Source organism: Doryrhamphus excisus, linkage group LG3, assembly GCF_037039965.1.
Source record: "Doryrhamphus excisus strain RoL-2023G ecotype Guam linkage group LG3, RoL_Dexc_Guam_v1.1, whole genome shotgun sequence".
Lineage (NCBI taxonomy): Eukaryota > Metazoa > Chordata > Actinopteri > Syngnathiformes > Syngnathidae > Doryrhamphus > Doryrhamphus excisus.
Genome location: NC_136359.1, coordinates 17,830,562 through 17,852,351, shown reverse-complemented (window position 1 = coordinate 17,852,351; position 21,790 = coordinate 17,830,562). Strand labels below are relative to the sequence as shown.

Sequence of the window (21,790 nt, the reverse complement as noted above, 5' to 3'; positions counted from 1 at the left end):
TGTGAAGTCACCGTTTACACGCAATCTCTAATTCAATTGTTGGCCAAACGCTGTGTGCCTGGGGACGAACGATGCTGATCATTTCAGGCCATCTAGCTGTATGGGTTGAGGATGAGAATGCTACATGGCAATAGCAGTCAAATGGGGATTGTGGTTATGGTGCTCCTCAGAGGCATAGGAAAAAATGCCATTGTGATGGTTGGCTTTGAGCAGCTGTTTAAAACCAAACTTTCTGCTATGCAGTGAGTTATTTTTGATTGTTTACGTGTTTACAATGTAAACCTGATATGAACATCATGTTTCCATGTTTTTTAAATTGTTGTATGTGAGCATTCCATTCTTACTTCACGAAATAAAATGTGATTGCAGATGATTGCACTTCTTCTAAATGTTGTCAGTCGGTGAAATACACTTGGTGGCCAAAAAAAACCCCAATCTTATATTAAATATTCACTGTGGCTAATTTCCACAAGCTTCTGCAATATCACATTTTTTTTTCTGTCCAGAGTTGCATTAATTTTTCACCAAGCGCTTGTATTGAAGGAAGATTCACACCACAGTGTAATTTCTGCACTGTCCTTGACCATTTTAATAACCCATAGGACAGTTCTAAACCCTATTTCAGTAGTTTCAGCAATCTCCTTAGATGTTTTCTCATACTTGATGCATGATTTGACCCTTCTGTAACTAATTCACATATTTTCCACAGCCACGGGATGTCTTTTGACAAGGTTGTTTAATAATCAGAAGCTACGCTCAACATCAGTTAGGGTAAAATAACTTACTGCCAGGTGATACATAATCAATGGCAGGCTCTTAACTATTTGCTTAGTTCAATCCAGGAAGTCCAGCAGTATGTATTTATTGAGAGGCAATGAGAGGCTTGGGATACATATCTACCGCCATTATTGTTGCCTGCTTATCACTGACGAACAAAATGCAGATGTATTACATTCACGTGTGTATGCTCAGACACTTGAAAAATTAGCGGAAACATACTGCCCCACAAAATCACAGGTTTTTGGGCAAAAATGTTTCAGGAAATTTCCCAGAAAATAGACCTTTTGTCCACAGAAAATACGTCTCACTCACCATAAATTGCTAAGAATCTCTAAATGTGAAATTAAAGGTAAAATGTACAGCATATCGTACCTGGAAAAATTAAAAATTCTCGATTTCAGTTAAATTAATTTGAAATATTGGAATTACAGGAAGTGGAATTAAATTAACTGCAATTCAGCGCAATATCAACAATGTGTCTGTTTTTACAAAGGTTTTGGCTTAAATGCTAAAAATCAGGGCTGTCAAAAAACATTTTATTCAGATTAATCCCGGTTTTCAAATTAATTAATCATGAATAAGCACCATTTGCAATTATGTCTGAAATATGCAAATTTTTACTGTGTTTTATTGAAAGAAAGATAAATGGCAAGATTATGTACATTTGTATGTATTGATAGCTCCAAATTAACTGGAAATTTTTATCAAGCTAAAAGATAACACTAGCCTCTTTAATAGTAGTGCAGCACTCGAATCACACTTTAACCAAGTTCTTCTCAAATTGTGTGGCGGTCTTGTGTGGCTACCCTTTGCGAGGGTACGGGGAACTGTCAAGGCGGGGAGCGAGAGGCTTTAATTTCAATGCAGACCTACCAACATGTACAAATTTATAGTACTCAACATACAAATTGACTCTTGAATATGCTTGTATGCGCTCCATTTTGTTGCATTCTCCTGGTTTCATTTTTAAGTTCAGTCTGTACAGTACAGATAAATGAATACATATTATCAGTCTCTCTAGTCATTAATTAATCATCATTAATTAATGAATTATTATTTGGAAAACTGTAATGTAGTGAGGGAGTGATAATAGTTAATATAATAATTACTTTCTAAGGCACTACATTAATATTAATGTAATAAAAATTGTGTCACTTTGGCTTCAGAATCAGTAAGCTACTAAAATTCAGTAAATAGAAATGCTCATCAGGGTCACTGTCAGGTCAGGACTTTTTTCTAATAAAATAATTATCATTGGTTTCTATTGAGACAAAAGTCATTGCTGGATTCCCACGAGCCAACATTATCCCCTCCACAACAGTTTCCCATTGACTGCGCTCAATGAGAACATTGTCATGTGCATCACTGCGATTATGGGATTCAGCAAATCAACCACAAACTCGGCAAGCATTTCTTGAAAGGGTATCTGATTCACAACAGCTTCTTTACTTGAGTGTGACTTTAAAGCAGGGGGTCATCAAACCATCGATCGCAAGATCTTTGGGGACTTCGATTGCAAGAATATTAGAAAAAACAAAATATTAATCATACTATTCATGACAGACTTGGTGAGACCCACAGGCAAGAAGAGCAAGTGATGGGGGGTGAGAGGGTCAGGAACGGCATGACTTGGTGGTGTAAATGTAGAGCTTGTCAATTCATGCTAACAAAAATTGAGTGTTTCTGCTGCACTGAGTGGCATACAGTGTTACCATCCAGGCTTTGTGTATATGGCGAGGAGACATTGCTCCAAGTATTTCAACAATCAAATAATTGTTAGTGCTAACAAACCCTGCAGTAGTAGAACATTTTTTCCACCTACCCAAAACACCCCAGGCCAACCTGACAAGACAGACAACTGTCCATCAAGTAAATCACAATGATATTGATTCTGATAAATGGAGCGCACATACACCGTCCATCTTGCTGTGTACAAACAAAACATGGAATGTGGGCTAGTAGATCATTTTGTTGTCTCTTCGTAGTTCAGTTCATATGCTTGTACCTCTCCTTAGTGATGTCAGACGCTGCGTCACCACACCAGAAAAAATTGTTCCTCGTGTTGGCTGCTACAATAACAATGTCACTGTAGCTTGGTTTATGTACACAGGTCAGTTATGTAAATACAGGTTTTACAGGTGTAAATTGAGGTTTTTGGGGGGGATTTATCATCAAAATACACAGGTCCTGTTATTTTTTCTTTCAAATGAACAGAAAATGGGAAAACAGGATTGTGGACGATGGGTAACCCCCCCCCCAAATTTTTTCCAGTTCCATCACAGGATGCTGCTAACCTTGCACACTCACAACACTTCCTTCTTACCAACCAATAACATTCACAGCGAGGAGTATCAGTGTTACAGCATCGATAAGTCGTTCCAATACATTTTATGTGTCATGTTGGACATGCCATGGTTGACTCCATGCAGTGTGAAGGTAATCTAATCTATCACGTCATGTCTAACCAGTGTAATATTACTGACGCCTAGTGACCAGAATACTACATATAACTTGTATGTCAGTATTTGTTGGTTAGAAATACTTCTTTTGTCCATAGTCAACCATGAAACAACGACAACATTCGAAAAACTGCAAGAGTGAGGGAGCTATGTTTGAACCGTGATGTAGCGACTATAAATGGATCATGGTAATGCAGTGACTCCACTGTAGCATAATTACTCAGCACAGTTTATGGCATGATCTGCCAATTAATACAATCAGGTAAGAAACTCCGTAGATGCCAAGAGATTCATGCAAAGTAAAACGTTATCTAATGTTTACAGTCCCACATGTCAAAGCCCAAACACAAAGCAAACGGGTCTGTTGACGCCACACTTTGTCTGACTGCACTGAGACACCGTGAGGTCTGGTTTACACCTGCATGGGAAAGTTCAAGAGAGGCACCAAGAGTCGTTTTATGAAAGAAACTGAGTTATTGCCATACAGACAGACAGAGCCGTCAGCAGTTTGCCTCTGGCTGCTGCAGCTGGTGAGATGATGTGAAAGGGAAATTTAAATACAGACTGCAACGTTGTTATTGTAAATAACCACAACGGTGACAGTTTGATTAAAGCACTTATTTACTTCACTATAAATGAATTTCCCCAATAACCTTGCATGATTGGGTTTTGAGCACAAATGCTCGGACATTTTTATGTTATGTGGGATTGTGTTCACTCACTAAATGGCCCGGCGTTGGAGATCGGGAATCTTTGAGTCCTGCAGAGCCAGGAACATCCAAAAGAGGCCATTTCATTTGCAGGTACTGTGGATGAGAATAACAAAGGCAGGTTAAACCAAAGGCACACAGCTTATTGCACACATGGTTCTGTTGAATCGGACTGAAATTGAGAGGCCACTATTTTTTATGAAGCAAAATTACTGGTGTCAGCAACAGACCGGTGGATGACGGAAAGAGGGATTGGACGGGTAGGTCGGTTGCACCCCCAACAAAAGTGCAACGAAAGGTTGAGCTTCAGAGTCAACGCAATCTCTGTTTTGGCCTTTTTTGCCTCCTCCTCATTTTTCAAACATATCAAAGTTATCACAAGGTTGTGTAATTGTTTGCATTCAGTAATATTCAACACCTTGCCACAGAGAAAGAGCTGTGTACTTTTTTCTTTTTTTTTTTTTTGATTTATTGCTCAACACAACACGCTGAAGACTTTTTGTCTTCTAGCAATCGAGTTAGCATGAAGCCAAACTTTGAAAAGCACATCCCAAGCATCTGGTTTATGAATCACTTTGAATACCACGTACAGTACAGCAGCTTGGCATGCATGTGGATTTCCTCCCTGAAACATTTTCAAATTCATTCGATAGTAAGTTGTCCTCTGCTCACCCATGTCCACGTATCACACCAAAAAATAGCATCAAAGTTGACATTTTCTTAGAATTCTGTCCTTACAGAGGCCTATGTTTACTGTTTTTTTATTATTTGCATAGCATTGTACTAATGGATCCCTGTGCACCAGTAGAGTGATGTCCACCCCCAGAAACGATCTGATGGATGGATTTACATGTGACACATTAGAGAAATTTGATGACAAAACCAGTAAAAAATATCTCTGAAGCTTTGTCCCATTTGCAAAACTTGGTGCAGAATAAATGATGACAAACAAGCTTGCTGGAGGAGTCATGCTTTCACGTTTGGAATTTTAAAACGCCATTTATCACTCTGGTTTGTAAGGAGGAAGGAAGCTTGGATGGCTGTGGGTTAAAAATGGAAAAAGCATTATAGCAAGAAGAGAAAAGGGAGAAGAGGTAGAAAAAACAGTTTCAGGAATGAGTTTGTCGATCAGGCGGAGGGTATTGTTTCCTGACAGCTGGGGTCCAACAGAGTAACGGGGCAGGGGGAAGGGGACCCTTTTTTTCTTCAAAAAAGCGGGGGATTTCTTGACATCAGCCCTCTTCACTATGCTGCGCAAGGCTGAATTGTAGGTTCCAACTAATGGGCCCAAGTCCATACAACTGTCAGGAGGCAGTTGCTTTTAGAGGGTGCTCGCTCCCTATTGAAACTCTCTGCCACTGTGTGCATGGTGCCTAATGAATGCGACACTGTGGGGAGAAAATAAAAAACAATGCAGTTTTCCCTGTCTAATCTATGTCAATCATGAGGCCTTCCACAAATGAAACAAGTGCTATTGTGTGCATTTGGTTGGGCCCAGCCTGCCCACCATGACTCTCTTACCCAATCCATTCCTTTTTTGACAGCTTTCTGCCAAGAATGAGGAACGTGCCTCGAGGCCCCCTTTTTTTCCCGAGCACCTACCTTTCTTTTAATTGCCAGTGTGCCCAATGGAGAAACTGTTCACAAACTTCCTAGTCGCTCGCTGTCACATTAACTGCTGGGCCTACAGCAGCATGCCACTCACATGAGAGAGGGGGGGCGCTGGGGTATCAGGGGAATGTGAGTTGTTCCCGGAAACAAATAGCGAGACATTGTGAGCTTTGCTGCGTGGTAAAAATGTGTTGCAATCAAAAAATATATTGACCACTCATTAGACTAGGATTAAAAGACATCGTTTCAGCTAGGTCTTGGCCCATTACTGGTTCCAAGATATACCCCGGTATGAAAAAGTCCCGGTTTCAAAACCACTAAAATAGTCTGTCACACCGTCTTAGTAGGGAAAGTGGAAGTCCAGCGCCGCCACAGTTATTCCCCACAGTTGGAACTGGGCTTCAAGTCTTCAACTTAACCGTTGCGGGATATCTAGCGGTGACATTGGCTCCCTCGTTATCATCAAGCGGCGCCGGTGTGGCAAGACGTGTGCCCTCGTAGAGTTTTGCAACCAGTAGCGTGTGGATTTCACATGGCTTTGCACCTAAGTTGCAAACGTCATCGTTGTAATTGTTTATCAACCAACATGTATTGACACTACACGCTACAGCTTAAAATATAAAGACAATTTACTCCATTTACAACAGCATCCTCTTTTTACACATACACAGTGGCGCTAGCTGGCAGAACTCAATGAAACCAATCAATAAAAAAAAAAATATACAGTACAATCCAACAATTCCAAAACTGTCCACACTTGTGGACATAATAATTTTTTAAATAATTAAATTATTTATGTATTTTTTTAAATTTATTTTACGTACATATTTTCCACTTCCAACTAATATAATGTTTGAAACTTTTTTCCTCTTCTTTTCAATAAAGATATTTCAAAACAACACATTTTAGAGCTGTAATTATAATACCTTGAAACCATGATATTTTTGCCCAGGGATATTATAACGTCACAGTCTCATACCGGCTCATGCCTACTACATATTTATTTTTAACAAATACAGCTGTAACTGACATATGGTTGAAGACGTGTGTGGTTCAGCATGGGAGAAGCATTGCTGCATAGACTCGGACACACAACAGAAAGAAATGTGTGGCTGAAGTGATGTTGAGCTGATCCATTTTCACAATTCTCTAATTGTCTTCCAGCCTTGCCTGCAGGCTCCAACACTCAGAATAGACATCAGTCGATGTGCTACTTCTACAGGGTCCAGATGCAACAAAGGTGGCAAAGATGCCACAGATTTTCTTTTCCAAAAAGCCACACTGGAGCCTTTTGGCTTTTTGAAGAGAAAATATGACATATGTTCTGGGGCATGTGGCCTGCCAGAGATGAGTTGTAATTGTTACACTGCTCTTGCAGAGTGTTGAAGAACACAGCCAAAAGCCTTTGTCATCTCCAAAATGCGGTGCCCTACTGCAGGCCAACATCACAGTGTGGAAAAGAGACAGATGTCTGGACATTGGCTGTCAAACTCAGTCACACACTTTGCCAATGGCAGGTCACCTGACTGTGACTAAATGGTCACATTTTGCAACTAAAATATGAGACACTGTGAGTTAACTTGTGTATGTGTGACCAGATAAAAGTACGTTGAGAAGGGACATCCTTTATTACCATGAGAATGAAAAAATAGTGAAATGTGTCCACAATTGTCGCAGTCTAACCCCGGGCTCACACTGAATCCGTCCCGGCTCCATTGCAGCCGCCGGAAGCATTCTGCAAGATTGAAATCCCTGTTGTAGGCTCATACTAGCTCCGTTCGGCACAACGGAAACGGAAAGGGTAGTCTGTCATAAGGGCTCAAAAAAGGAAAAAAGTACTGCAAGCAACCAAACCACACCGCATAGCCACCAATCTCTGTGTTTGCTAACTGCCACTACCTTTACAAACAATTGAATGAGCAACATTCATCACAGTTTATACTATGATCAAATGTATAAACACCATAAATATACCGCCAAGATTGCAAAGTCTGTTATGATTATGCATTCATTCATTCATTTTGTACCACTTATCCTCACAAGGGTCGCGGGCATGCTGGAGCCTATCCCAGCTGTCTTCGGGCGAGAGGCAGGGTACACCCTGGACTGGTTACAGTCCAATTACAGGGCACATATAGACAAGCAACCATTCACACTCACATTCATACCTATGGACAATTTGTAGTCAGCAATTAACCTAGCATGTTTTTGGAATGTGGGAGGAAACCGGAGTACCCGGAGAAAACCCACGGAGGAGAACATGCAAACGCCACACAGCGGGGAATATGAATATTATGAAACAATTGACTTTTAATAAACAATTAACTACATAGTATTACTCTGAAAGGCATCAAAATATATTCAGGTGGATTCACACAATTAAAGGCTAATACACAATCGAGTTGGTTAACCCTTCAACAAGTGTCCTTTATTTTTTTTATTTTATTTTTAGAAGTTGGCAACCTTACCAGTTAATTTTCTAATTTTATTTTTTATTGAATATTTTTTGTTGCTGACAAACTTTTGCGCCAAACTTCAGCCCAGTAGTTGACAGTAATGCGAATGAGCCAGTTTGCCAAACCATATTAACTCATATTAACTTTATTAATTAAATGAAGAAGAAGTAAACAAAGACCAAAGATTAAGAAAAGAGGGTGATGCCAACAATGAGGCCTTCTGGACGCTATGGACAGCAACAGGGTGGCTAGAGATGACAGTTGCCTTTTTTTGTATGTAATAGAGTGAAAATGAGAGCAAATGTCAATATTTCCCTAAAATTTTCTGCTTGTGCTCCTAAAATTTTAAGTTGGGGCCCTGCAAAGATCTTCACCAGTAACTACCCATACTATTTTAAGTTCAGAACCGCACAAATCTTTAGTGTCCAATCTAAAATTCTATACAAAATACAATAGGAGCAGGGAAGCTTTTGCTGCGTGCAGCTCAAATCCAATCAGACAAAGTCAAAGAGCAAATAAAAAGACTGAATGTGTGCAAAGTGGTGGCTCAGACGAGGCCTCGCGGTTGTGAAATGGCTTCGCCTAACTTGTAGTGAATAGCATAGCAGCAGGAATGCCTTCACGGATCACTCCAGCAGATAATGTCAATCACCTACTGTGTGGAGAACCCCTCCCCATTGTTTTCTTTTAGCCCCCAACAGAAAACAAATGGGCCACACAGCTTGCTGTTTGGCTGAGGTGTTAATTACCATCCCCTGTCCATATGAACAGCAGCTCCAGACAATAGCTCTGTCAGGTCCCGACACAACAGTCCCTCCCTGGTTTGCTCTGCTGATATCACCTGCTTATGCGGGGCTATTGACACCCCAAACTGATCTATGCATGAAACACAATTAAAGCTTTCATGACAAAGAAACTGTGATAAGTAACCCCCACCTTGTCTCCAGGTTTGCATTAAGACGCATTGTTTGCCAACATTAGTGGCAATTACATTGACAATTCTTAAGCAAACCTCGGCAGTCATCGTGCTAATTAGTGTGTAATTGATGGGGAAACGACAAGCAGCTCAGCTGGTCAGACCTGCAAAGCCCTATTGGGCCACCGCAAAATTTTCAATGGCCACCAGACCCTCTTATCCCGTCACCGTGAAGTAAGTAGATTAGTGGAGGAGGAAACCATTTATTAGGCCTATCTACAAAGACAGTACAACAAGAAAGAAACAACAAACAAATTTAGAAGGCGGAGAACAAACTAAGCCTATTCGGTCAAGATAAACATGTCTTTGTGCCTTCTTGTCGTGTATTTTTGCTTACCTGCAATTACTACTTTTCAACTACTTTTGCCACTTATTTCAGCACTTTTCCTACGAAGCCTCATGATATTAACCCTGAGAAGCCCATAGTTCTCCGTTGGAGATAGCATCCTGCTAAAGGATACCACATTTGAAGTGCTCATTAGCCTACTGAGGAATGAAGTTAAGTGACTATGTCAGGGACACTCCCTCGGTGCGCTGGGCCTCTATTGTGACCTGCTTGGTAGTTCTGCACTCTTATTCACAGCCAGTAAAAAAACTGGGTCAAAGGTCAGACATCCAGAGTGCTGTGGTTTCTATGGTAACATGGCCTAGTAAGGCCAGGCTCATTGGCCTCTTAACATGCTCTTGTACACAAAAGAACTATTAGGGAGAGAGGAGAGTGAAGAGGGGAGGCAGCGTGAGGGAGGTCCTAATGACACGGCTTCAAGGTTTTTTAACATGGTTACAATCTAGCCTCTAGCCAAATGTGCACACACATTTTCAGATTAGTTTGGAAGATTTAGAACAACAATGTGTGTAAATAGCACTCAATAGTATGTCCTAAATGTAAAACACAAACAATGGCTCATAAGCGGAGTATATATGAAAAGTCCTGGGAGTGAATTTGCTGCTGTTTCAGTAATAAACCAGCATGATCAAAATACAAGGCCAAGCCCCCCCCCCCCCCCCCCCAAAAAGGAGCTTCTTTAACACTGTAACTCAGTGAGTTAGAATTTTTGCAACTCAAGCAACTTTTGCAGTACTTTTTTTTTCTTCCTTTTGCATGACACGATCCTGAGTTATTGCTTCCTGTATCCACAGCTTTAGCACATTTGCCTCGGAGCTCACATGAACGTTTAAAACCATGCAGTGACTCTAACTAGCTGACTTCGGGGTCATTTTAAGCACGTGTAATTACAGCAATGTTATTTACCTGGGGTTAAAGTGAGGGATAAGTAAATTATTGTGCTAGGGAGCACAACAGGCGGTCACGTAGAGCTAACTGTGTAACTTAACACACAAGAACATAATTATGCATCTGGTAGGAGCAAGGCCCTCTCATAAAGACAGAGATGAGAGTGTTAAAGTGTTCAAGTCAATTATAAGAAGTTACTTATGTGGTTTCTTATTCCTGCAAAATTTGGTTTCGACTGCTCTGTGTCAGCGTGTTCTCATGTCAAGACGGACTACACATCCAGTGTCAGAGGTGTCGTCACTTTTTGTATCCTTTTAGCATTGTTTGTCCAGTTGCACAGGAACACAACTTTTTATTGTCCAGGGAGTCGGCTCGTTTCGTTGAAATTCACAGCCGTAAATGTCTGTATAATTAACTCCAGAGCACAAAGTGGTTAGCAGCGCTCGGCTGGAGGTTTATATCGAAGCTGGACTTAGAATATCGTCTGAGCATGCGCTTCTAAGTTGACGCCAGTGACACAAAAGTGAGAAGTTTTAATTTAAAAGTGAACCCAGACTGATATAATGCAGAGTTTCCTGCCAAGGCATTAGAGGTAATGATAAGCCCCCTCACTCTGAACAGGGTAAATACCACAGCGAAGTGATCATTCCACAATCCTCCACCCCCAGCCTGGTTTTCTCTGATCGAGGACAGTAGGTGATTTTTTTTGCCCTTTTTTTAAAAAAACATCTTTAAAAGAGAGTAGCCAAAGCAGTGTAGTGTAGTCTGAAGCAGAAAGGTGGGCAGAAGTGGGTGTAGGGAAGGCGAAAGAGTGAAAAAAACAGCTAAATTAAACACATTTGTTTCTGCTCGCACATACCACAAGTCTTATGAAAACAGAGGGCTGATTGTGTTCACTCTGCTGGTCCACTCCCCACCCCTACCCCCCCTTCTCCTCCACTCTTCACCACCACCTAACACCACCCAGCTTCCCCAAACACCCACCCCCTACCCCCTGTCCCGAGCGGGAGCCCCTCCCCCCTCTAACACAGCTGCCTGCAGATGCCTCCTGTGTTTGCTCTGTGAGTGCGAGCACAAATCTCCAGGCCCGCAGATTTCTGGGCCCTGCCTCATCTCACATTTTACTACCTGACATCCCTAACACCCCACTGCTAACCCCACTCTGACTCGCCTGTCTGCCTGCTCACCACCTGCATGCCAGCTCTGTCCCACTCAAACACGTCGGGGCCTTGGGAATGGTGGATTTTGGAATACTCTGGGACTACATGAAAAATAAACTGACAACAAAGATTCATCTTTCTACAGTACCACGCAGCACCCGACTTACTACAACATTCCCTAGGTTCAACTATGTTCATTGTCAGCAGACTTCAGGAGGTCATGCTGCTCGAATGATATTCAGCATTGAATCACGTCAAAGCAACATATTACTACACATTTAAATGATCTGTCTTGTAAGAACATTTGCAGTTAAATTTACAAATCATATGTTTAGAAAATGCCCCAAACTGGTATTCCGCATGAATTAACATCAATTTTAATATGTGGTATTCAAATATGTCTCCTCTTATTAAACACACCACTGACTGCTCAAGCCTGAACTTGACATTGCAAACAATATATCCAGCTGCTGCAATCTTTCAGTTTCATCTAACAATGTAATTAGAACGTCAAGGTGACTATGCTGCAAATATCACATTTCCACAGACTTTGTTCAGGAGTGTCCCCTTACAATTACACAAAACCCAGGAATGCAGAACATGAACCACAGACGAGGACTCCAATGTTGGTGTCAACATAACATGCATTACGAACACAATGCAAGTAGAAGAGTTAAAGTTGAAGAGCTCGATCTGAACATTCAAATCTGTGCCACAATTTGTGCCACTAATTTCTACTCAATCCAATCTGCACACTGCTGCAAACAACCAGTCTAAATGCAAGAACTGTAAGTTGTTCTTGAGGGAAAGACAGACAGAGAGTGAAGGGGGAGTGACCGGAGGAGGAGAGGGGTGCTTGCGCACAATTACAGCAGGGATTTATGGCCTGAGAAACAATTTATAAATCACAGTGCCTTTGCTAATGTGCTCCAGATTGCTCTCCATGCAGCTGCAATTTTGGTCTGCGTGAAACAGCATAATAAACCTGGCTGGAGGACATGTTTGGGTGGTGGCGGGGCAGGGAGAAGTTGAGATCGTGGGTGGGGGCTGATGAGGGTCGAGGTTATGTGCTCCCAAACTTCCAGAGGTGTTTTAAACAAAGGAAATATGAGCCTTCTTTTACAACCTGGTGTGAGTTTTTTGCTGAAGTGCCCTTGCTGAAGAAAGAAAGACTCTTTGAGAAATATAAACGGTCACAATCGCTGAAGAGTTCAGAGTAAAGCTCATTTTCAAAGTTAATAGATCAGCACAGTAGCTGAATGAGAAGAATTTTGGAATTTTTCCAAACACGGAAGTGCAACACGCTGCCCAGGTTTATACACTCAGTATCCAGCCTAAAATCAAAACCAGATTTCTGACCTCATTTGGAAACTCAACCCTTATTACATTGTAATATAAGTGAAATGAATTCTCAATTATAATAAGAAAAGGCAAATGTTGCAAGCTGATCCTTTCATTGTGGGAGAAGGTTGGTGTTGAGGAAGGGATCGGATGTGCTGAGGATAGCCTGGGCTTTTGTGGCCACTCAGCCAACTGGCCCTGAACCTTGGCCTCTAACCCTTCACCCTGGGGGGCAAACAAAGCTCTGAGTGACATCTGAAACTAGACACTCTGTGGAGAGAGTGTCTGCTCAGGACTCAAATAACCCCATTAACTAAAAGATTGCAGTATTTCTGTACTTTGTTTTTAATAGATTCACACAATGACGATGCTTGAGGTGAACACCTTGTTCCATCTTGTTTAGAAATCAGCATCTCCCTCTTGGCGGAGGTGAGATTAAATGTGCAACAATTTAGTAATGTGAGCAGAGTAGTGAGAGTGAGTGAAACACACATGCCTACAGTTAGGGAGTATCAAAAAATACCTCTTAATAAGAACAACATAAAGCTATATACGTATACTTGAAGTTATTTAAGAGGTTTTCACCACCAGATCTGAGGTCTTCTGTTCACGTTGTGGCAATATACGTATATTATATTACTCTGTAAACACACAACAGCAAACACAGAGAAAAGTTGGTGGCGTATGTGCAGCCATGCAAATGTGAGCCTCCATCACCAGAATGCTGAAAGCCACTGTAGTATTTAAATCAGGCAAGGAGGGAGGAAGACTGGGCCAAGCATTCTGGAGCTCAGCTGTGAGGCTCTAAGCCGTTGCCCTAGGGTCTTTGTCCTGCTTTTCAGGGCAAGTCTGAGGTAGTCAAAGAACCTATTCATGGTTGGCGCTCCCCCTGCCAACACACCCATACAGCCCCAGTCAAGTCAGCCGAGAGCTATACAGCCTCCCCATTTCACACGAGAATCAGACCTGCCCCTAAAGCCTGCTTCAGGGATCTCCAATAGCCAGCCCCTCCAAACCATGTACAAATCAAACAAAAGGGCTCCTCTGCATAGACTATGTCATATAAGACTGATTAGATATTTTTTTTTTGATGTAGATACTCAAACTTTGAGTTGAAAAAAATCACCCACATGTCAAAGAAAGGACTGGGACATTAGCTCAGCAGTAAAGTTTTCAGGTAAAAACGGCTACGTAGTTGATAATTTCAACCTCTCATCCACATGGAATTGGCAGTCTGGGTGCCATGGAAAAACAACTGCATGTCGCTTGCATAAAAAACGATGACGTCAACCGACCCCCCCCCCCCCCATTGTTGTCACGTGACCAGAAGTGAGCTTTGACGACACGCCTTTGCTTAAACTATTGTGAGTCAGGGTAGGCTGCCTCATATTTATGTATGTTTGCCTGCTTGCCTGCCATTTTTTTACGTCTCTATCCGTGTAGTTAATTGTTAATGGGGCTCAGTAAGCAGAAGACAACTTATGCCCCATTGTTCTTTCTTCTTCTACGGTTTGTTGTGTCACATGGTTCCGTCTGTTCACAGCACCACACGTAGGCGCGCCTTGTGTATTACATTTCACTCAGTGATCCATTCCCATCTGGATGCATTCATTCATTCATTTTCTACCGCTTTTTCCTCAGCTATTTACTAATCCGGCACATCGTGGATGTGAATTTTTTTTCAACGCGCCAAAAATAAGAATCTCAGGAGCGCTCCCATGTGTACGGGGCCTAAGTGCCCTGCAAAGGCAGTATATTCACCGAGAGTACAACCTGAACTTGTCACATGATGAAGTCTCCAAACAAAGAAACCTAATCATGCCGATCATCTGAGGCGGGCACAAGGGGAATCTCACTCATGTCTTATGTCTGAGAAGCACAAGGTTCCCCAACCACAGTCATTACTTAGAACTAATCAAGAACATTACCTCAACATTTTAAATTAAGCAGATAAGGTCAGGAAAGAGTGATATCTAACAGTCAATCAGTGAAACTAACAGTCCATCAGACGTTTACTTCCATTCATTCCGAGAGGATCCACAAGTTCAGTTTTAGATAAGGCTGCTACACATTTAGGATGACTTGTGTACTTGCTTGGCTTTAATCAAATTTGATGCTGGCCAGAACATTGTGACTGCTTAACAACGACAATTGGTTAACTGAGGGTAACTGAGCGCAATACAGGGCACGCAGAGGTTGCATTATTATCAATGCAAACTTAACTTGTGGGACATTACATGAAAGTATAGTTATGTGAGCAATGTCAGCAAATACACAGCCCTTTTTTCACCAATGACCTGACTTGAATACACTGTATGTTTTGTAAAAAGCAATGCTTATACTATTTTTCAGTTTGATACATACATGCCTATATTTCATACTTTCACACTCATATTCCAATTAACCTTTTTGTTTACTTTTAACTTTGTTCATCTTCTTTGTGTTACATTTTACTGTAAATTGGGGCATAATAGTAAATCTTAGTTATCTTAATGGGTTGTTTCCCAATAAAACCAATTTCACCATGTTGACTTTTATTGCAATGTTTTTATGACCTAACATGAAATGCAACTACTGTCTGAAAGCTGCATAAACCCCTCCACAATGCAACGCAACCCCTCACCAGCGACAGAGAATGATTGTTTGTCAAAATGTGCCCTGTGATTGGCTGGCGACCAGTCCAGGGTGTACCCCGCCTCTCACCCGAAGACAGCTGGGATAGGCTCCAGCATACCCCCGCAATCCTATTGAGGATAAGCGGCATAGAAGTTAAACATACATAAAGCAATTCTCAATGCATTGTTACATTTAAGGTTCCTTTGAACCGTCATTGAGGACACGACTGTTGCCAAAGACAGCGAGATCAACAACCACCACTGTCCTGTTTTCAGTCACATCAAGAATCACATCTCCAATGAAAGTAAAAGTAACCTTAAATGTTCATTGATCCCTTTCATTTATCATTTATGTGTATTAATATGTATTTCAAATTGTTTTCTGTTTTCTGTAAAACTATAAAAACATGTTTTGTGTTAAAGGTGTTGGCTTTCTGTAGCGGATTAATTGGATTTACATTATTTCTAATGGTAAAAATTGATTCAGTTAACATTTGTTTCAGTTTAGAGCCGGCCTTTCTTTAACAAATGAATGACACTAACCGAGGTTCCACTGTAAATGTGTTGCAGTATACTTTTAAAATGGATGGAAACTTTTGATCCTTTGCAAGCACTGGTTGGAATTCTAAATGCAGTGCTTAATGAAATCAACCCTCTCAGTTCAAATACATCAGGTATAGTAAATTATACCTGACGTCTCTATTGGTGGACTGAAGAAGCTATCAAGCGTATTCATAGGGAAGCAGCTCAAGTGAGTTCTAGGTTTAACATGAAGAACAGCTGCTATGCTCGCTGTCAACTGCTCTCATCCTGGACGGATATCCATTCACTTCTTAATTTAGTATGACCACTACAACCTCGCTGATATGAAACACATACTGTATGACACGGACTTTAGTCATCCCTCAGTGGACAGACTGTATATGAAGCAAGGCAAAGTCCGATAGAAATCTGAGCAGTATTAATGCTACGTGCATGTGATCTGATAGCCTCCTCCTGTTTGCTGATTGGGCTGTGAGGGGGGAATGGCAAGACATGGCACTCTGTGGGAGACAAGAATCCCCCGATAAGTGAATGCCTCAAGGTCTGGAAGTGGTCCCAGTTCAGGATAACAGGCAAAGGAATAGCAAGGACCCATATCTGCCCCAGTTTATGCTCCCACCACCACATCTCGTCAACAATCTCCCTCGTCTTGCCTGCTCTCTCTCCCTTTTCTGCTGCCTGCAGAGCTTAAAGTGAAAACAGCTGCTCGGAATACCAGACTGATGAAACCCTGTTTAAAGCATTTTCTTTTTTTTTCTGCTGTACAATCACATTTTATTAGCATGGAGTGAAGCGTTTAAGGTACAATTATGGATGGAAAGCATTTATTTATGTGAACTAAAGTACAGTGGTAACAGCCACATACAGAGTCTAGAGAAAGACACAATACTGTCACCACACTACCCTCTAACTACCACTCAGTCCTTTGATTATCAACTATTTCACTTATGGCCTCATATAGTCAAACTATATATACTGAATTTTCAACATAACAGAGATTATGGACGGGGTTGATCCACCCCAGTATCAGTACTGATTCTGGTACCAGCATAATTCACATATTGAAAATTTCCGATACCACCTGTGGAGATTTCAGATCCATGGTTTGAGCAATGTCTGGCTTTAATTGCTGGTTTGAATTATGTCACAGGCACAATAATCCCTAATAATAATCAGCCATTACCAACCCAAGGCAACTCAACTCTTAACCAACGTCACTTCCTGTCCGTCACTCTTTCAGGTCTGCTAGGGATCAAGAGTCTTATTATACCTTAAATGGCTTATCTACTATATTTGTTAATACAAGAGTTACGGTGACTATAGGAGTGTTATTTCAATTGTGAGGGGCTCTAATAATGTTAAAACTCGTATTTAGAAGGACATAAACTGATTTTCTATGCTGAAGTTCTGAAAATATTCCATTTAGAAATAAGGAATCCTTCGTTTTCGCACCCCTCCACCCCTGATTTGAAATACTATAGAAACTGATAATATTTATCAACATTAACATAACATTTATCTGTACTGTACAAACTGAATTTTAAAAGGAAACAAGGAAAATGCAACAAAATGGAGAGCATACGAGCATATTCAAGAGTCAAATTGCATGTTGAGTACTATAAATTTGTACATGTTGGTAGGTCTGAATTTAAATGTACTACAACTGTATTTCGCTTCCGAGCTTACATTTAACTGTATTTTTTACTCTGCTCTCTAATCATCACATGGTTTCTGTTGCATTAGGTGATATCATCTGGTGTTTTGGTGTGTTGGTGCACATTTGCCTCATTCAGCACAAGAGACCACTTGCAGACCGAGACCTACCGGTCAGGTAGTCTTGGTCCACCTGTTTGGTCCTGGTCTGGGTTGGCTGGACTGCTGTTGACCCAATGAGCCGTACTAACAGAGCTACTTTCTATTTGATTTGTGAGCATCACCTGAGTTGTAGAGATTGGATTTAGTCATTGATTTTTCTAGCCTGATTCAAGTCAGTGGTGAGACGGACTGCCTGAACCTCATCCATTGGCGACTAATGACTAATTTGGTGCCCGTGTGTCACATACATGTTACCATCTTATCTTGAATGTGTTTTGTGATGATTAACAGCCAGAGGTTTTCTCCTCTAACGGTCCCGTACAGGCTAAATGGCACACTGATACACTGACCATTCACAGACAGCTCTTTAAACGGAGGCTGATAATACAGAGCATGTGTAGACAAGTACTGAACAGTATTTTCCAACAGTAATAAATGTGGGCTGAGTTATTTATTGAATGATTTTTATATATGTCTTTGGAATAGGAGGTGTGTTGTTAACAGAATAAGCGGACACACTTTACATCATGTCTTCAAAGCTATGAGGGAGAAAAAAAGTAGTAATCCCAAGTGAAAGATGTTCACCTTTGGCCAACAACAGAAGTTCACCCAAATGTTCACACAGAAAAGCTATGTTCCAAAAAAACCCCAGCCTGCACAGAATCTTCGGCCAAACAGTGAGCAAGAAAAACACATGAATTGATAAAAACACATTTGCACACATATTCATGCCGTTACATCAAAGGGATTCATTGATGTCACTGAACATGGGGATTCTAAGGGGAAGATGTTGGTTATCCTTTCCTCAAAGGATGCTGAGATACTCCTGATGGGCCCTGTGCTGGAAAAGCCAGAGTGCACTTTAAACAGAATTTCTAATGCCAGGCGGGCGGGTGGGTTAGGTAGTAAACTCGCTAGGCTATGGGGTAGAGGCAGGGATTGACGCCATCTCTTGCTTTCCACAGAGACAGACGAGGGAAGGATTTAGACCATGACTGACACCATTTCCAACAGATCCACACGAGCACTGCACGGAAGCAAGGAACTAAAAACAATGTGTTCCCATAAAATCTAGACAGACAGGTTGTTTGTGAACCCACTGAGGTAACACATTATTAAAGTGTCACTTGACATGGCATCTGCTAATCTGACAGTTACACAGAACAACTGTATGCATTTGACGGTATGTAAAATGTATGTAAAATGCGGTATGTAAAAAAACAAATACTGCTTTCCTTTGTATTACCAGATATACAGGTACTGGGTCGTATCACAACACAGTGGAATTCAGCTCATATTTGGAAATCTACCACAATGTGGGGGGAAAATATGCTTCTACATTTTCTCAAGAGCTCAAAACATCTTTGTATACAACATCAGCATATTATATAGTACAAGGCCTTACTTCACGGACCTCCATCCATTCATTTTCTGTACCGCTTATCCTCACAGGTTTCGTGGGCATGCTAGAGCCTATCCCAGCTGTTTTCCAGCGAGAGCCAGGGTACACCCTGAACTGGTGGCCAGCCAATCACAGGGCACATATAGACAAACCACCATTCACACTCACATTCATACCTATGGACAATTTGGAGTCACCAATTAACCTAACATGCAGGGAGAACATGCAAACTCCACACAGAGATGCCCAAGTGGAGATCCAAACCCAGGTCTTCCCGATCTCCTGACTGTGTTGCCAACATGCTAATCACCCAGCCATTTACACTTTTTCAACATTACTATTTTAAAACGTTATATTGAATATTAACAAGGATGCAAGTCAGCAATTGCATTGCTGCGGTTGCTGCCAATCTGTGTCTAATTAATCAGTGCCACTAAACTGATGTAGATGTGTTTGCCTTTGAAGGAAAAATCTTTAAAAAACTATATAGCCAGTCAGAAATGTTGCCTCTGTTGACACAGTGCTTGGCTGAAAAAATATTTGCACTCCAGCATTTGGATTACTTGCAGTGGTCGAATACAACACCGGGGGTTGTCAGAATGTGAGTGTCAGACACTGTTGCCTCTGTGGCAAAGTATTCACAGGGCTTCACCTGAACACGCCATCGCCACCTCCACTAACCCTTGCAGACTTTATGCACCGAAATGTGCAACATGCATGGGTGCATGCGCACACACACAGATGTGTCCGTACCAAGGTGAATAGAGTGTGCAACCTGATGAAAAGACACCTCCACGCGAACAGCATATGTTTATGTTGGGAGAGGCCCTTTTATTCATCAGGACAGTGTCTGTGTTGACTTTTCTTTGTCTGTTTTAAGCGGCAAAAGCAACAGAAGAGAGAAGAAAAGAAAAAAAGATTCAGAAAGGCATGCAATTTTAGCCCCAGACATGTTCAGACTCACACAAGCTCTCCATTCATATCAGAGTCGCACACACAATTCTATTCAACAATTAAACTCAGGAGTCTGTGTATTTGATGAAGATATATTTGAGCAGCTAACCTCACTCTCGCTTACTCGCCACTTCTCACACACATGAGGTATTTCACTCTTTAGTGGCGATGATGATGATTATGATGATGCTACTTGCAGAATTGTTTCAAAGTGCTGATGAGGCTGTCAGACGTGGCCATAGAGCAGATTCGGCCATTAAATCTGGCACCGCTCTGTCACTGCTGGAACAATGAGGTGACAATCACATCAGTGGACTGACAAACAACAAGCTGGATTTAGGCCTGGTGAGACAAACCTCCGCCCCTGAGCAGGCAGGCGTCTGGTGGAACATCTCTGCAAACATAAAACCTCCTCCTCGGCCCTCAGCGGATTACAGCGGAATGTCAGCTCAGAGCGGGCTTTAAATCAGTTATGCTTGGCCCTCAGGGGAAGTCTGTGCTGAGCCTATGTAGGCCCGTCTCTCATTGCTCATGATAGGCTTGCCACATCCAAATTTAAAAACTGCACCTTCAATCCATCGTGTTGCACACACAGAGAAATTGCCTGTGTGTCGTAAAGTGGAACTATGCTGCCTCAAATTACTTCACACTAATTGACTATAAACAGATACAATCAGTCAATTTAAAAACAAACACATCCACACACATTTATTATACATGTAACCACAAAAACATCTTTGGCCTTTTAATCCTATTAAACCTATAAGAAAGCAGCACTCAACAAGGAAACAAAAGCAGCAGATAATGTTACCTGCTATTAATCACACAAACTGTTTGCAACTGGACCGTGTTCATGTCGCACACACACACACACACAAACACTGCACATAAAACAAACCCGTCAGGCCAAAAGCAACAGGGCACAGCGCTCAGGCAAATTGATTGTTTGCCTCTCAAGACTTGAGGGATGACAGCACATATTAGGGCACCCTTGGGGGGGGGCTCTTATCTCACAGGACATTCTGTGTTTTCTACATACATGCACGTGATGATTGCAACTGTAGGGCTGTAACTAACGATTATTTGGATTAATCAAGTAATCTACATGAACCAAATACAAACAGCTAGTAGCTTGGTCCGCACATATCAGAAAAGAGGCAAAAAAGTCAATCACTGTCTCATTCATCTGGGTCATTGTATTCTCAGGGCATTGAATCGATCCCAACTGGACTGTTCTGCTTGTCTATTTAAGCAATCTTCATCAGTTCATGCTCAATGACTAGGTAGGACAAACACTAGACTGACTAGGTAGGACATCCGTAGTCTGATCCAATGATAATAGGTCTTAATATAAGTCTTTAAAAATATATTCATATTTCGAAATTAAAAAAGCAATCTAAAAACAAAATAGTCGATAATTAATCATCATAACTTATTAATCAGCAATTAATCTATTAATTGATGCAGCTGTATTTAACTGCAAAACTCTTAACTTGTAGCACCATTTTACTGCTGTGAAATGTACCCACCATGTAGACAAACCAAAGCCTGAGTTCCAAATGAAAAAGCCAGCCCTCTCACCAATTAGACCCCCACTGGGCAATATGGAGACCCCAAGACAGCTCCTAAGTATGCCAGCCTTTGTCTGGCTGCTTTTTTCTGCTATGGCGATGATGGACGCACTCCGCTCACTCTGTCCCATTGACCTCAATCTTTTTTTCTCGTGTGAAGGGT

General features: G+C 41.4%; 2 protein-coding genes across 3 annotated transcripts in view; one reads left to right on the top strand and one right to left on the bottom strand.

Annotated features, from left to right (window-relative positions):
- ube2d4 (ubiquitin conjugating enzyme E2 D4) overlaps positions 1–21,790 on the top strand; it is a 60,631-nt gene that overhangs the window by 12,187 nt on the left and 26,654 nt on the right. The window lies entirely within an intron of this gene.
- tcf7l1b (transcription factor 7 like 1b) overlaps positions 1–21,790 on the bottom strand; it is a 32,978-nt gene that overhangs the window by 8,800 nt on the left and 2,388 nt on the right. For both annotated transcript variants that reach the window (XM_058069720.2, XM_058069721.2), the window contains exon 4: positions 3,962–4,045. In XM_058069720.2, coding sequence (XP_057925703.1) covers positions 3,962–4,045 — 84 coding nt within the window. The remainder of the gene's footprint in view (positions 1–3,961; positions 4,046–21,790) is intronic.